The following is a 17,081-nucleotide window of genomic DNA, read 5'->3' as shown; positions in this document are numbered from 1 at the left end:
TCTTTCTCCTAAGAGCAAGTTGAAAAATATTTGGTCATGTAAGATAGCAAGAGTGAAAAACATTCAAGAGCTTCTTGCATAAAACTGCAAACCCTTCAGAAACTTTACCAGAACTTTTCTCACCTCTTGTTTGATATAACCAAGCAAAGCCTCAGCAGGCCATGCAGCTGGGGCTGTGTGATGAATTAAAGCCATGCCATTCCTGTGTACTTCCCATGAACTCCAAAAAAACATATCTGCAATGGGGAAACTGCTTTTCCAGCAGTAATTCTTACTCACTGAACTGGCATGCACCAACTTATTTATAGACTGCATAACAAAGCCAAGCAATAGTAGTCTGTCATGCAATTCCTGCAATGGCAGCTCAGCCAACCCTCTGCCTGCCCTCCCTACACCTGTGCAGGCAGGAAAAGCACACACTGATAAAAAGCAACTCCAACCAGTCAAATACTTGTGGCTTTCTACTGCAAGATCCCTTGGTTCTTTCCTTCTTAACATGGAAGATGCCTGTCTGGACTGGAAACAATATTAAAGACTACTAAAATATTAGTATTTTAAAGCAGTAACACATAGCCTCTCTCATTCACAGCTTTCAAAGGAGAAGTTTTATTCCTCTATCATGTACCAACACTGAAACACAAAGTCAGGAAGAAAAGAAAAAGAAAATCCAGTTTTCTTAGTTTGTTGGCACAGCATGACAAGAACATGGCTGCTCCCAAAAAGCAGTTAGAATGCTGTTCCAAATAAATCTTATTCATTGGAGTCAACTTTGTCAGTAATTAATTCACTCTTCCATCTGAGAGATTACAACAGTTATTCTCTACCACTGCTATGGAAATAGAGTGTGTTAAAATTTTTCCATTTAAGCAGAAATGTGAAACTGGAGACATTCCCACCTATGCTCCTTACAGATCCCACACCACTGAGCATGAGAAGCAGGAGTGCTAAGAAAGTAGTCAGACCAAACCAAAGGACTGGTACGATGTCAGTCAACCATGTTTTCAGAAATGTGGAGTTTCACTCAATTATACAGTACAATATACTGGTGGTGCAGCTGACGTGCTGCCATATTTGTCCAACACTCATTTCAGAGGGGAAAAAAGAGGCTCTGCAACCCAAACACCTTCACTCCATTGGTGTTATTTTTAGGTGGAATTCGGGACAGAAGTATACTTCCAGTCTGGAAAGTGTATCATTGAAACTAGACCTCAATACTATACAGGACCCAAACTAGTAGAACCACAACTGTCCCGATTTCCCCCCATCCACAGAGAACATTTTGGCCAGGCAGAGCTCTGCCAAATCCCTACTTTCAACTCTTCTTTCTAGACAGCCACAATTTGCATTGCTCGCAGGTCTCTACAAATTGGGCATGTCTGACCTCATAAACACACATCCAGTCCACGGCAGGAATGTCTGGAACAAAGGGATGCCTTTCCCCAGGTGTTCTGTCAAATTACACACATGTTAGTTTAAAGCAGTTAATAGACACTGAAATCGTAAGGCTGACTAGCAGCATCTTCACTTACCTAAAAGAGCAGCAAAAATAGGAAAGCGATTTGGATTCAGGTCCAGTTGCTTGGCAACTTCATGCATTAGGTATTGGCTTGTTGTGAGGCTTTTCCCATTCCGGCTCAGTTTTAGGGCATGGGCACTGAAATAGTAAGGGATGTTGCACAATGCATAATCGGAGTCATATGCAACCAAACCATGGAAACCTTTTTCTCTGCAGAAAGCAATTACTTCTTGATGATGATCCTCAATGCTCTGTGCAACCTATAGTGGAAGACAGAGCAATTAGCTCCAGTGTAAATGGCAGCACTGATTTATCACAACTATTACGATACAGAGGGTCTTTCTGAAACTATACATGAGTATTTAAGACACTCGAGGTATATTTGAAGTAATTAAAGCAATCCAGTGACGCAGCACACATGGACAGGACAGAGGGAGTGCTCAGAAGCCCAGCACACACTCCTGGAAGCCCCCACATTGCAGTGGATTCTGTACTGCTGAACTCATCTGAAGGCACTGTTTATGACAGAAACTCTAAAGGTATTACTGTACCACTGTCTGTCCCACTCATGGGGAAAGCCTTAAGGCTGTGGGTACTCCAGCAGCTCAGCACACCAAGGTGCCCCCCAGGATCAAGCAAACCCATGATCCCTTTCAAAGTTTTTTGACCCTTTTGTAAAAGAGCCAAACACAACCCTGGATGAACAGAGGTAACTTTCTCAACTTTTCAAATGCCCACCTCGCTGTGTTAAGCCAAGTTTTTTCCTCTTTCCACTTTCATCCTATCCTTTCACACACAGCTGTGTCTGATGGTGCAAACTGCTTTGAGTTTATAGCCCAAACTTCACCTCTCCACTCCTGTTGCCTAGCAAAGCACATATTTTAGGCTACGGCAATCAGATGACTCGAACAGACATGTTGTGCAGGGAGAAATGGGCCAATTCCTAATGCTGGAAATACAAAAGCAACCCTTTCTTATCAAGAAACTTATACTGAAACCAAAAACCCCTATGAGGACAGGTCAGCCCGTGCCGTCCTGCATTCCTACACACCATCAGGAACTGCTACAACTCCAGTGTGCACACACACCACTCCAGCCAGCTGAGGGCTTTGGATCCCTAATGCTTCCACCATCCACACATCAGACATGGTGATTTGGAAACCCCCTTGCAAGCTGGGTGTTGGTGTAACCTCCCCTCACCGAGTATTCCATTTGAACAACACTGTAGATAGCAAACTATCCCAAAATAGATCAGTACAAAACTATTAGCCTCACTCTCCACAGCACGCATGAATAACTACAGCCACAGTGCCAGCCAGGCCATTTATATCCTCTGCAGAACAGGAGAGAGGGTCTCAAACTCTACAGCCCTATCCAGCAGCCCCTTTAGTCATTCACAGCAAGTTAACAGAGACCCTTCTTCTTCTACTCATGCCTTGCACTTGAACCTGATGCTGAATTATGGTATTCCAGGGAGGTATGTCAAATTTTGCTTCTCTCACGTACCTTCATGAGATGTTCCCTTCCAAGCTAAATCCTGAGCAGCAGAACAGCCAGTGCCTTGCCTGTGATGTTCCTGATCAAACACCAGCTCACTAAGCTCTCCCTCCTCCTAATCCTACCACCTGTAGTCTTCAGAAAATGTTACTTCTTCAGGAACTTCCTCGATGGAGTGTTTTTCAAATTTACTTTGTTCATGAAAAAAACACAGGTATTTATTTTCTAACAATGATGCTATCCCCAGCACAAGGCATGAGAGAAACCATAAACATCTTTGGAAGAATTTAAAGACATCAGATCTACACAGTTCCTAACTAAAGGAGGGCAACTTAGGCTTCATCCCACCTGCAGGCCCCAGTCTTCACAGGTTTTAAATTAGAAAAATCCCTCTGACGTTTTTTTAATTAAGGGTAGATAGATTTCAATTATACTAATACATCTAAACTCAACCTCTCTGCATGCACAACAAAGACCCATGAACTATAAAAAAACAAGTGAGAACTCCTCCTGCAGCACTAGGTGTGACACGGGTGCAGATAACACAAGAGGAAGCTCGGTGTGCTAACTCTCATCTCCTCTGAGCTACTTCCTCTACCTCCACAGCCCCCAGGTCCCTCCCTGTTTCACAGAGCTCCAAGCTGCTGGCTGTTCAGGGAACACCAGAATCCATGTTCAAATAACTGAACCATCACAGGGAAAGGAGCTGTATTTACCAAAGTACAGTTAACCCACCCCGTAAAACTCTACCAAGATGAGAGTCAGAAATATCTCGTGGCTCTCACAAACACAGACATACCCAGGCAATGTGCAGGGTTCAAAACCAACCCAGGGAGGGGGACACGGGGGAAATCACAGCCAGGAGTTTGGAATCATTTTCAAGTCTAAAATCTTGGGTAAACACTAACAGTGCTGGCTCAGGAGAGAATCCTGCCTGAGTAAATGGGCACAAGCACCTTTAGGTACTGAGAACAAAACAGCCTGCCCAAAGCATTAATGTTAAGATCTCCACTGCATAAATATTTAAATTTTAGCAAACCTACTTCACTCAAAAGTTTCTTGTAAGAATTATTTCCCCCAAACTGAAAAATACCAGGTCACAATGAAGCTAAGAACCCGCGGGATATTTGTTATAACCTGGAGGAACCTGTTATTTTTACATCCTGCTGAAACCATCTGTGAGTGATTTATAATTGCTCTGGATGGAAGACATTACTCTTTTTCTCCCCTCTAATTACCAAAATAGATTAAATTCATAGCCTGTCCCTAGCTTCACACAGAAATCTTCTACTCAAGACTCAAATGCTTCCTAAAAATATGAAAATAAGTTTCATATTTAAAGTCAATCAGTATTCTCAAACCCAACTTCTCAAAACAAAGCAAGAAAACACTACAATTTAACAACTGTCTTATGCATATGCAAATTTTTTAAATCACCCATACATGCAAATAAAAAATCACACCTCCAAGATGCATTTGCTCTTTGCCCATCAGGAGGGCTATGTCAAAGTGAGAGCAAGAATAAAACTGGAGGAAGGTTTAGAGAAAGAAAGATATATGTAATAAAGCAGATTTAGAAAGATAATAAATCATGTCAGAGAAGAAGAAAAGCAGAGAAGAAACATGATTTAAGCTCAGCAGTATCTTTGATGTGTATTATGCATGTGACCACTATAACCATGCAATATCCTTCCTAATCTGAAAATGAATCCATTAAAACCAGATTTATCCACAGAGTTTCTCAACAACTGAAAAAATGAGGCATCAAACGGGAATTGCTGATACCTTTCCCATCCCCAGGACAGCTGAGCAGTGGGGAGAGCCAGCACAGTTTGGACATGCAGGGTGGTGGCTCAGGGGTGTGAACAGCCACAAGCTCTCCCCCCAAACCCCCAGTATCTGGTAATGAGCTACCAACTCCCAGGGCTAATCTGACATAAATACCCACCCCACAAACCTTCTTCATCAAAACTGGGAGGATGTTGTATTTAGGGGGATTTGGGGAGTTTGGGGTATTTTTCTGACAGAAAAGGGACTTGGTATGATGTGTACTCCTATGGCTGCTTCCAGAGATTAGGAATAAGGCCTGTTACCAAGAAACCATAAAGGAGCTAATGCTGCAGCTAAGCTTGAAAGTAAACAAAGTGCTACAGGTGACACCAGTGTCAAATGTGGCAGTTTGGTTTGGATGTAAGGTACCTGAGCCAGGTCTAACTGCCAGTTCAACATGCCACAAAACTGCTACAAACACCACATTCCCATTGACATCAAACTAGCTGCCTTCCTGTCAGGTACTGTGCATTTCAGTATTGCATTAAACCAAGTCTCCACTTCAATACATTAAAAGAAAACAATATTCTTATTTTACTCCATTCATTGCTTTTACAAATGATCTCTAAGTCTCAATAACAAATGAAGGAAGATTTATAACACACCCACAAACAGATCAAGGTAAAGACCTTCACTGCATGGGGCCTAAAACTTTTTGCTTGAAGAACAAAAGTATTTCCTAGCTACAAAAAAATCCCAAAAAGTTCAAATGAGAGTACGTTTTTGCTATCGTGCAAATTCCCACACAATTCTGCTTCTAGGCTGGCCAGGCAAACACACGACTGCAGCAGACACAGCCGTAACCTCCTCACTTTAACCAAGGCCAAGCCCAAGGCATCGTGCCTGGCAGAGCTCGACGGGCCCTGCAAGAACGAGCTTCGCCTCCGCTTCCAGTTTGTTCCACTCACGAGGTGGCCCTCCCTGGCCTGGTGACCCAATCCCGGCAACAGGATGGGACTTCCACCGCTGAACACCCGCTGCCAGCCCGGGGTGGCTGCACTCCAGCTCCGAGTTCCTCCATGGATGGGTCTGGCCCAGTGAGCAGAGCACTACGAGGGAGCAACAGCAGCTCCCGCCCCGTTGGCAGAACTATGAGAAACTTCACCCAAAGTCACCTCTGGGGTGAGCTCCTCGGAGAGAGGCATCTGTACCCCAGGACCGCAGCCCGGCCAGAGTGTTTCTAATCCGGCAAAAGGCCAAATAACATTAAGCTGCTGCTAGTGATCGAGCATGCAACTCCGAAGGTTACATAATATTTTTCTACACACAAAAGTAATTTAGGATAATAAAGCCTAGGAGTATGTGCTTCCCTCCTGCTGCTCTTCCCTCCCCAGCAGGAAGGCGAGCAGGCACCTCCTAAAACTGCAGCTTCATCCCCGGGCTTGTTTTTCCAGCGTCTTGTGTTTCAATATACACAATCGCTCGGCTGAACAGAAACCATCGTAAATCAGGAACGTCGTGCGGAGAGATGCGACGTGGTCATATCCTGCAACCTTTGAAATCATGGCCTTCCAGTGCAAGATGGCTATGGAGCCCAGATCCGGCACGAAGGGCTGTTTATGGGGCCAGAAAACTGGGGCTGCCCCTTAAAATAAGAAGTTTAAATGAGGGACTGTCAGCTCGGCGCTGCTGATTGCACTAACTGGAAGTGTTGCTGTTACGGAGTAAGGTGAGAGTTATTCTACGCCTGATTTTAAACGCTTGTTGATACTGGGAAAACACTGAGCAAAACACAAAAACCTCCATAAAGCCGAAACTGCACCTCTGTGCTTTTCGCAGCGAGCCATTTCCCCTCCAGCCCAAGTTTAAACACCTCGCCTCAGCCGGGAACTTGTTGCAGATCCACCCTGCGCGAGAACTAAACTGATTAATTATTTTTCCCCCTACTCTCAGTAATTAACTACAGAGATGCTTTTCGCTCACCCGCTCTCCCCTGCGGTACCACAGCCCACAAGGCAAGAAGGGACATTTTGAGTCAAGGGAGCGAAAGAACATGGAGGCAGAAGCCGCCCTGCTGCCGGGCCGGGCCGGGCCACGGGCGCTGCCGCTCACCCCGCCAAGGCCTCTCGGCCTCCGGCCTCGGCGGGGCGGCGGGCAGCGCCCTGGAAATCAGCCGAAATCCCCCGGGGATTGAGGCCGCCGAAAGTTGTGCCGCCCCCGCTGGTCCGGGCGACATTTTGAGGCGCTGAGGGGAGCGGCGGACGGTGCCCCCCCTCCCCCGCGGGCAGCCCCCGCTGCCATCTTGGAGCGGCCGAGGGGGAGCGGCGGGGAGGGGGCGCCGGGACCCCCGGGCTCCTCCTCACCTTGATGTGGAAGCGGATGAGGGCCAGGCGGATGCAGTGCGCCATGCAGACGGGCGGCAGGAACCAGACCTTGGGCGGCGGGGTGCCCTTGTTCTGGACGTGGCTGACGATCTGCTGCGCCGTCTGGCGCTCGTTGCCCTGGCGCTTCACCCACTCGTGCAGCCGGGCCTTCTCCAGGGCGCCGTTGAAGAAGACGAAGAGCTCGATGTTCCCGTTGAAGCAGGCCTTGGCCAGGGCCGCCAGGTAGCCCAGCATGTGGTTCCACTGCCCACCGCTCACCCAGTCCGTGTAGAAGCCGCCGTAGAGCCGGTGCAGGCAGTTGTCGGCATCGATGAGGAGGCGCAGCGGGGTCTGGGGGGGCCGCTGGCGGCCCCCACCCACGAGGCTGCCCCGCGCCAGCTTCTGCAGCTCGACGGGCACCACGGCGCTGGGGCAGTGCTTCTCGATGTAGTCCTGGAATCCCTGCACTCCCATGGTGAGGACCGGGCGGCGGCGGCGGGCAGGCGAGCAGGGGCCCGGCGGTGGCGGCGGCGGCGGCAGCGGGGTCTGGGCTCGGGCCGGGCGGCGCGGCGGCGGCGGGCGGGCGGTGGGAGCGGTGGAGCCGGGTGGGAGCGCTGGCTGCCGTCGGTGGCCGATCAGGGGGGAGTTGTATGGATTAGTGGGGGGCTCATGGCTGCCGCGGCCGCCATGTGCTGCGCTCACAGAGCCATGGCTCGGGGATCCGGGCGGCTGCGGCTCCGACTGCCGGGGGGCGGGGGAGCGGCCGGGCGCGCAGGAAGCCAACCCGCCGCTGCCGCCGCCTGCGGCAGCGAGAGCGGAACGGGCGGGACTTGGCGGCCGCGCCGCTGCCACTCACACACCGCGCGGGGCCGCGGCGGGAGCGCGGCGGAGGGAGCGGAGCGGCCTCGGAGCCGCCGCCTGTGCCCGGTGCCCGCAGCCCCTCAGGGCCCCCCTGCCCTGCCCTGCCCTGCGGCTCCTGCCCGGCCCGGCCCGCCCGCCGCGGCCGTTGCATAACCCGGGCATGCGCGGGAGCGCGGCGGAAGCGAGTGGCGGGGAAGGGGAGGGGGCCGGGGGCGGGAGCGGCGGCGGGGGGACCCGGGGGGACCCGGGACGGGAGCCGGGGCAGCACCGGCGGGGATCCGGCGGTGCCGCCGGGCGTTCCCGGGCAGCGGCGGCTCCTCAGCCCCGCGGCGGGACCGGCCCGGGGAAGCGGCGTCCCGGGCACCTGTTGCTCGGAGACCCTCGGTCGTGACGGGGCGGCAGAAGCGCCCCCGCATGGGTTCGGGTCGGGCCGAGGAGCCGCGGGGCCGCGCCCGGCCTGGGAACGGCGCCTTCCCCCGCGCACAGACCCGGCAGTGACCGGCGAATGGGCCGGCCTGGCCCGGCCGCACCCGCTGAGCGTTCGCTGCTGCTGGGAAAGCCCCCAGATCGTAGAATATCCTGAGCTGGAAGGGACCCACAGGGATCATCCAGTCCAACCCCTGGCCGGGTTTGACTGGACACCCCAACAATCCCACCCTGCCCCTGAGAGCGTTGTCCAAACCCTCCTGGAGCTCTGGCAGCCTTGGGGCTGTGGCAGCTGCCCTGGGGAGCCTGGTCAGTGCCCAGCTACCCTCTGGGGGAAGAACCTCTACCTGATATCCAGCCTAAACCTGCCCTAACACAGCTCCAGCCTTTTCCTGGGTCCTCTCCCTGCTCACACAGAGCAGAGGTCGGAGCTGCCCCTCCGCTGCCCCTCGTGAGGAAACTGCAGACCCCGGTGAGGTCTGACCTGTCTCCTCCAGACTGAACAGACCAAGTGCCCTCAGCTGCTCCTCCTATGGCCCCTCCAGGCCCTTCACCATCTTAATTGCTCTCCTTTGGATGCTCTCTAATAGCTTTAGATCCTTCTTGTATTTTGGCACCTACAACTGCACGCAAGACTCGAGGTGGGGCCACACCACTGCAGAGTAGAGAGAGACAATCACTTCCCTAAACGATTTTGATGGCCTTTCCACCTTGGACAAGTTTAAAGTGGCTGTTTGCACTGCTGCCACAATTGGTAAATGAGCATAAGTATCAATTGTTGGGGAAGAAACCCATAAATGAGCATAAATATTGATTATTGGGCAAGAGACCTACTCTTTGCTGCACAGGCAGTGAGGAATTATCTGTCTGCAGTTTTACCAGATGAAATTATTTTTTAAAAGACCAAGATGAGGGCTGTCCCCAAGCATCAGAAGTTGCCTGCAAGTTCGTCATTGCAGTGATATCACAGCGCCTGAGCAGTTCTGTGCTGTGCAGGTGTTGGAAAACTACAGAAAATGTCAAGCTGCTGATGCTGTATGTTCACATTAATATTTTATTAATCAGGAAAAAGCGTATTGTTAATGAGGTTTCAGTCAGGCTGGATTGGCACCCACAGTAAATATTCCCAGCAGGGAATAGCTGTTGCAGCAGGAGTGGGCTGGCTCGCTGGCAGGCGCCAGGGATGTGCATCCGAGGCCGACTGGTGCAGCATCAGGATGGTGGAATAAAGAATACTGAAAAAACTGTGGAAGTAATCATGAGAAGTGTACGTTTCTTCTTAAAAATCTGTTTTTGCAGTAATCTGAGAGCGTGGTTTCCTATGTAAATAGCCTGATCTCTTTCCAAACTACCATTCCCTTAGAACTCTTAGATTCTCCTACCAGAATAGACGTGTTTTGATAACATCAAAATAATAAAACACTGTAGAACACTTTGAAGGACACAAAAAATATGATAGTACGTCAGCAGTGCTAATAGAAGGAAAGCGGATCAAGAAGAAAGAACCTAGAAATCCAAATATCCCCAAAATCACCAAAATTTCATCAAAACAGCAAGTACTGCCATACAAGAGGTGCCTAAAAGCGGGTGATCTGACAGGCCTACACATATTCAATGCTCTAACAGTGCAGAGTTTGATCACAAACAGGCCATTCCCTAAGCTGTAAGTGATCGGTAGCTGAGTCAAGAAGAATTCAATTGCTGTTGTTAATAGTCTCACAGGATCTTTAGGCTCAGTAGTTTTAGGAATGGCACATCATCCGTAAATAAAAGATGATAAATTTACTCATGGGTGGTTTTTTTGTTTTGTTGTTGTTTAAGAAGGAAACTAGCCCAGAAAACATGTGTGACCAGGAGCCTGGCTGTTACCATCCTGACTCTTCCTGTGGAGTCAGGGAGGCTCAGTGGAACTGCCCAGCCACAAACATGACCCACCCTCCCCAGAGAAAAGAGAGAGGAAAAGCACAACGGCAAACAAGGTGCTTCCAGAAGTTATTTGACACAAACTAAAACTTTGACCAGACAATGACAAAGGAAAAGAAGTGAAATTTATGGAAAACAAAATTACTCTGTGAAGTAGGTGGACTACACTAGATTTAGAGAGCAATTAATCAAAGGCACAAGGCAAACAAGGTGTTTTTTCATCAACCAGCAGCAGAAAGCCTGCAGGAATCATCAATCTTCTCCCTCAGCACTGAGACACAACACATTTCACTGTTCCCAGATGCTGGTTGTGTAAGGGAAGGGTTAACAGTGATTGGTATTAAAGTCAGTGACTCATTATCCAACCTGAACAGAAGAGAATTAGGAGTGGCTCCTGAGAAGGAAGGAACTGAACAGTCATTAGGAAGAACTAAGGAATAACCATGTCAGGGCAAGAGCAGAGCTGAACGTTATCAGTTGGTTCCTTTGTTAACGAAAGTCGGTCCCACAGCGAGATGAACACGGACGTGGGCTGTGGAACAGCCTCTGTGACCTGAAGGGTACATCTGCCTGGGTGTAACAGATACATGTATTATCCGTGGGAAACACTTGTTTTACGTGATTTCCCTGAATATTTATCCTCCTTTCTCACCCTGGTATGTCTTGCTGTGGAGCTGCTGCCCCAAAATTTTCCAGTTCTTGCAGTAGGAGAAGAGCTCCCAGCCCTCTCCTTACTGCCGAGTCTGCAAGTGACTGTGAGGTCACCCTGTGGGCAGGGTGCTGCTCTGTGTTGCTACTTCAGTGATCAAAGCTTTAGGCAGTCCTGCCACTTAGTCAAAAATAGTTGCGAAAATAAAACAAATTGAAGAAAGAAAAATTGCTTAGGTTTAAAAAAATGTTGGGGACAGAATTTGTCACTCATTGCAGTCTTGCTCTGATTTTGTATCATCATTGTGTGTCATTTACTGCCATGTGAGGCATCCCTTTCTCATCTCTTAGGTTGTGGCAATTAAACCATATACCATCACACAAAATTTATTGAAGGAGAATTTCCATGTTCAGGTATGTTTCCAAAATATCAACAAACACCATCTCCCTTAAGCATACAATAACTTTTTAAAAATCTCTATGATACTTAGGATGGAGCATTTTCCTCCTAGGACAAACAAATCACCTCACTGAGTCATTTAAATGCTGATTGGTCTCTCCATCAGCATCAGCTCTCTGGGGACTTCGAGTCTATTTCTGGAACTTACCCCTTTTTCAGCTTTCTGCAAGACATAAGATTGCAGAAGCCCATAGGTCAGCTTAAAAACATTTATTGCCAGCAGTTGCATTGTTTCCTTGTCATCAAGAAATAATATGATTCCTTCAATAACAACTGGGTAATATCAACTCTCACAGCTTCTCTTGTAAAACTTTCTCTTTGCAAAGAAGACTTCAGCTTCAGCTGCTCTGCCCTCACCCAGTAGGCATTCCTCTGCTCTAACATTTCAGCTGAATTTAAAATTTAAATTCAAATTTAAAATTTATACCATAACAATAACATAAAATTGCAGGGAGCTATTTTCACTGATACCTAGTGAGTACAACTTGCACCTTCTCGCTGGGATCAGCTCTTTTCTGTGGAAGCACAGAGCTTCTGCAGGTCCTGGAACTGAGGAGTGGAGTATTCCTCTGTGCTTCCTCACTGACCACTGTGAGCTTTGGCCATGGATCGATTTGCAGCATCTTCATTTGCTTTTCAGCTCTGCTCTGGCATTGGCCATGTGGAATTTGTGCCCTTCTCAAGAGCTCCATCCCTTCCAACTTAGGCCCCTGGTTTAACTCTGAGGACTGTTTGCAAAAGCTGTAGATGCACAAATCCTTGTGAGATCATGGAGTCCAACCAGTGACTGTCAAATCCACCACTAAACCCTGTCCCTAAGTGCCACACCTACATGTGTTTTGAACACTTCCAGGGATGGTTGATTCTACCACTGCCCTGGACAGCCTGTGCCAATGCCTGACCACCCTAACAGTGAAGAAATTTTCCATAATACCCAATCTGAACCTCCCCTGGTGCAACTTGAGGCCATTTCCCTTTGTCCTGTCCTTTGTTCCCTGGGAGCAGAGCCCAACCCCCACCTGGCTCTCCCCTCCTGTCAGAGAGTTGGAGAGAGTGAGAAGGTCCCCCCGAGCCTCCTTTTCTCCAGGCTGAGCCCCCCCAGCTCCCTCAGCCTCTCCTGGTGCTCCAGACCCTTCCCAACTCCATTGCCCTTCTCTGGACGCAGTCTAGCAGTCCACTGAGCTTTTTTTGTTTCATCCTCTTGTACCAGCTGGCCTAAGGGACTTTTAGTGTCTGGTGAGAGTCAAGAGTCAATCCCACTCCTTCTTTGCCCCTCTAAGCCAGGGCTGCTGTCCTGGCATCTCTACTCTCCCTGCCCTTGCAGGCAAATGTGTGCCCAGTGATGACCAGACAGGAAACAGGCTTTTTTCTTTTTTTTTTTCCCCTTCCTACTGACATTTGCTTTTTTATTTTCCTCAACAAAATGTAGATTTATCCAGAGCCTGTTCTTCCTCGTTATGTTTTTCACTCTTACTCAGAAGCCATTTTGGGGGGAGCTGTTTGATTTCATCCATCCGCCTTTGCTGTCAAGGCAAACTGCTGTTGATTCCTGATTAATTCTTCAGAGATTTTCTCACATTTCTGGCCCTTGGTTAATTGCAGTGAGGTATTTAAGAACTGTTACTCTTTCCCAAAATTGCTAAATCCTCCTGAGTTCTCACATATTCCATGTGTTTTCTGTACAGTTCCCTTAAAGGAAGTTGATCCAAATGGCCAGCATGGGGGCAGGAGCAAAGCAAAGGCACCAGTGCTGGAACAAAGACTCTTTTTTCAGTGTCTTCATATTAGTTGGGAATTTCTTTTGACATCTTAATTTGGCTGTGAGCATCTTGTAATACTTTCTCCTGTTATGGCTCATAGCCTGGTTTTGGTGTGTTGCCCATTATCCCACAGACAGTTATCTGGGTGTTGTAAACAATTACCTGGGTGAAACACTAGTGATCAACTCGCCTGGAGCACCTGTTCTGAGTTGTGGCTGTGACAAACCCCACGGCACATTTCTGAGTGTCTGGTCTCTTGTTCCTCCTGAGACAATACATATTTTATGTGCATGAAAAAAGCTAATTTAGGGAGCCTTGTATTTGAATGAACTGGGCAGCAATGCACATTTCTTATATGGAATGGGGAATGCAGAGAGAGGGAGAGAAGATGGAACACCACAGGAGCAGGATCATGAGGAGCTGCATTATCTTCCTGGGTGGGTTTTACAAGACTGCTTGTTGGCAACCATTGCTGAGTTGCACTTCTATTTCCTTGGGCCAGTTGACTTGTTAATATCATAGAATCATCGAATCACTAAGGTTGGAAAAGACCTTCAAGATCACCAATTCCAACCTTCAGCCAAATCCCACCAAGGCCACTAAATCACACGCCAAGTGCCACATCTGCATTGTTTTTTTTAAAACACTTCCAGCGATGGTGACTCCAGCACTTCCCTGGAGAGTATGTTCCAATGCTTAACCACTCTTTTGGTGACAAAATTTTTCCTCACATCCAACTCAGAGCATCCTTGGCCCAACTTGAGGCCATTTCCTCTTGACCTATTGCTTGTTACGTGGAACAAGAGCCCGACACCCACTTCCTTTCAGATAGTTGTAGAGAGCAATAAGGTCTCCCCTGAGCCTCCTTTTTCTCTTCTTCTCCTCTTTGAATCTATTTTTTTTTCCTCTTTCCCTCTTTTCTGAAGGCATCTGCTGCTTTCCAAGTAATTTCTTTAGGCCACTCAAATCATAGTAAAACATGCCAGGCCAACACTGACATCTTTTGTAGACAGGACATAGGTGAAAGCACGTCACTTACTACATGAACAGAGGAACAGAACTCTGATAGCCTGCTGTGGTGCCCACGTGGAGATGAGTGGGCTACTATTGGACTACCAATCCAAAGAAAAGATGATTAAAAAGATGTCACACCTTAGTAGAGCCACTGCTACGCTCAAACTTGAAACTTTTGATCATCCATAGAGGCCAAGCCATCAGGAGTTCAGCCTTGGGCAACTCTGGGGTAAATGACTGTGTTGCTCCAGAACACTTTCAGGGCAAGAAAAAGACTGGGAGCGAGTCCTCGGAGTGCCTGGGAAAAGCAGGCAGGCAGAGGAGGGGGCCGTGACGGCTGAAAGAATTCCTCCTTTCAGAGAACAAGCAGCGCTTTCACAGCAGTGGATGCTCAGCTGCGGCACACACCACACAGATTACATCAGGGCCACTCGCTGCCTTTGATTAGCTGTAAGAAACAAAAGCGTGAAAATTTTCAGTTCTAAACTTGAATTTTCAAGAGAAAAAGCATAAATAATAAGGGCATTATGAAGCAGGCAACGGGAGCTGGTGGGGAGCAGTAGCACTGGTTCTTCGAAAACCTGGAACAGTAGCGTGCTGTTCCCGTGGAGGGATGTGTAGTTGTGTGAGACGTACAAAAAGCCAGTATTTAAAGTACATTCTACAGTGCTTTTTGCAGGAGCATCAGTAGTACTACAAACAGATACTAATAGAATACTACAGCAGTTACTATAACAGAGATACTAATAGGATACTACAGCTAGATACTATAACAGATAAGATGCATTTGCAAGTGGTATCATGAGAGCACATCTGTGCTAAAATACATTAACTGTGGCCATTTCAGAAGAGCAGCTATTTACACTTCCAACACCTTAAAACCATGTCATTTTTGTTGACATTTATGCAATTAACACAAGCATCTCAGGCATGGAAGTGACAGATTTAGCTACCTAAATGTGCAGTAGGGATGCCAGGTTTGGGAACACCATGCAAGCCAGACCTTTACTATCAGTCTGCTACAGCAACTGAATTCTTCCTCTTGCCCAAACACACGCCAGCCTGGTCTGCCAGCACATCACCCAGAGATGTGGATTGCTCAGTTATTTGTCTTATCATGAACTGCCCTTTTTTCATCCCTGCGGCTGTTGCTGCACAGTCTAAAATCCAAGTGTAAAAAAACCAAATGGATTTGAATTGCAAAGTGTAAAGTTGTGGGGCTGTGCCTGCTTGAATCAGCACACAGGCTGAAATGAGGTCCACCACATCCAGGCTTCTCAAAGCAGTGGGCTGGACACAAGGGATACTTTGTACCTTTCCTGTCACATAGTGGCTCTCCATGTCCATCCCATGGGCACGGCTGCCACTCCTGTGACAGAGTGCTCCTTGAACTGGTGCAGTTAGAGGAGAGGAGAAGCAGACAATCCTCCTGTTGTCCAGAACTGGCCCACGAGCCACCAATTAGACTGCTTGGAATGACAGCGTTCCGTTCAAAGGGCTGCTAATTGTATTTTAGTGATGATTTAAATGCTGGTGATGATCATTTCAGAGACATCCAGATCACTAATTACTCATAGTCTATGTTGAGCTTTAAGCAGGCGCAGGGAAAGTACTGTAGAAATGTGAAGTAATGTTATTAATGTTCTCAAAGGCCTTCACTGCCCTCACACATGTCAAAAGCATCATCTCCTATTCCTAGACCCAAGCCTTGACCTGGCTGCTCACATCGGGGATCCAGCTGCCCAGCTGCAGCAGGGGCTCTTGCAGCATTCTGGAAATTAGGAAAGAGGAGCAGCAATTACAAATTACTTACATTCATTAACCAAAATTCTACCAATATTAATACAAATTAACTCAAATTTTTACAACACCACCACTTCAGAACATTTTACCTTTGAGGTAAAGTACCAACTTGATCAAACTGCGTTCCCAAACACAGCATGCTCAGGATGTTTGAATAAACTTGCCAGAAATGCAGGTCCTGCTGTGTGCCCTGCACAGGAAGGACATGGACCTGTTGGAGCCACTCCAGAGGAGGCCACCAAGATGATCAGAGGGATGGAGCAGCTCTGCTGTGAGGAAAAGTGAGAGAATTGGGATTGTTCAGCCTGGAGAACAGAAAGCTTCAGAGTGACCTAATTGTGACCTTCCAGTACCTGAAAGGAGCCAACAAGAAAGATGGAGAGAGACTATTTATAAGGACCTGGGGTGACAGGACAAGGGGGGAATGGCTTCAAACTGACAGAGGGCAGGTTTAGTTTTGATATTAGGAAGAAATTCTTGGCTGTGAGGGTGGGGAGGCCCTGGCACAGGTTGCCCAGAGAAGCTGTGGCTGCCCCGTCCCTGCAAGTGTTCCAGGCCAGGTTGGACGGGGCTTGGAGTAACCTGGGCTAGTGGAAGGTGTCCCTGCCCATGGCAGGGGGATGGTACTAGCTGATTTTTAAGGTCCCTTCCAAACCAATCCATTCTAGGATTCGATAGTTCTTCCCTTGCCAGTGCAGTAGGAGTGGTGGGAACTCAGTTGGCCTGTGGAGCTCAGAGAGCCAGAGCTGTGCTCGTGCCCTGGGTCCCAGGGAGCTCAGTTTCAAGGTTGGCAAGTCAGTACCTGCCATAAGCATGAAATTCCTTCCCAAATGTTTACTTATATTCTGTACAAGATGCTCATAGTGTGTTGAGGAATCCATTCTCCAGAAAAAATATTTAGAGTGCAAATCACAGTTTTCCCCTTCAGAAATTCAGCCAAAACACACTGAATCCGCTATCCACTGACAACATAGTGCTGGTCAAGATGTTTATACATAAAACACTCTGTCAGCAAGAGTAAAGCACATATCTTGCCTGTG

At 48.1% G+C, this 17,081-nt stretch overlaps 1 protein-coding gene across 3 annotated transcripts in view; it reads right to left on the bottom strand.

Moving 5' to 3' along the window:
- The window catches only part of FAM120A (family with sequence similarity 120A), a 52,477-nt gene extending 44,547 nt beyond the window's left edge, over nucleotides 1-7,930 (bottom strand). For 2 of the 3 annotated variants that reach the window (XM_051793231.1, XM_051793230.1), the window contains exons 1-2: nucleotides 7,147-7,930; nucleotides 1,530-1,776 (exon numbers count right to left, since the gene is read on the bottom strand). In XM_051793231.1, coding sequence (XP_051649191.1) covers nucleotides 1,530-1,776; nucleotides 7,147-7,620 — 721 coding nt within the window. In that variant the 5' untranslated portion in view covers nucleotides 7,621-7,930. The remainder of the gene's footprint in view (nucleotides 1-1,529; nucleotides 1,777-7,146) is intronic. The other variant, XM_051793229.1, reaches the window with a different exon arrangement.
- Nucleotides 7,931-17,081: the final 9,151 nt, after the last annotated feature.

This window comes from Manacus candei, unplaced genomic scaffold, assembly GCF_025592945.1.
Source record: "Manacus candei isolate 608988 ecotype Guabito, Panama unplaced genomic scaffold, ASM2559294v1 h1tg000036l, whole genome shotgun sequence".
Taxonomy (NCBI): Eukaryota; Metazoa; Chordata; class Aves; order Passeriformes; family Pipridae; genus Manacus; species Manacus candei.
The sequence above is the reverse complement of the archived record's forward strand: the minus strand, read 5'-3'. Positions and strand labels throughout refer to the sequence as shown.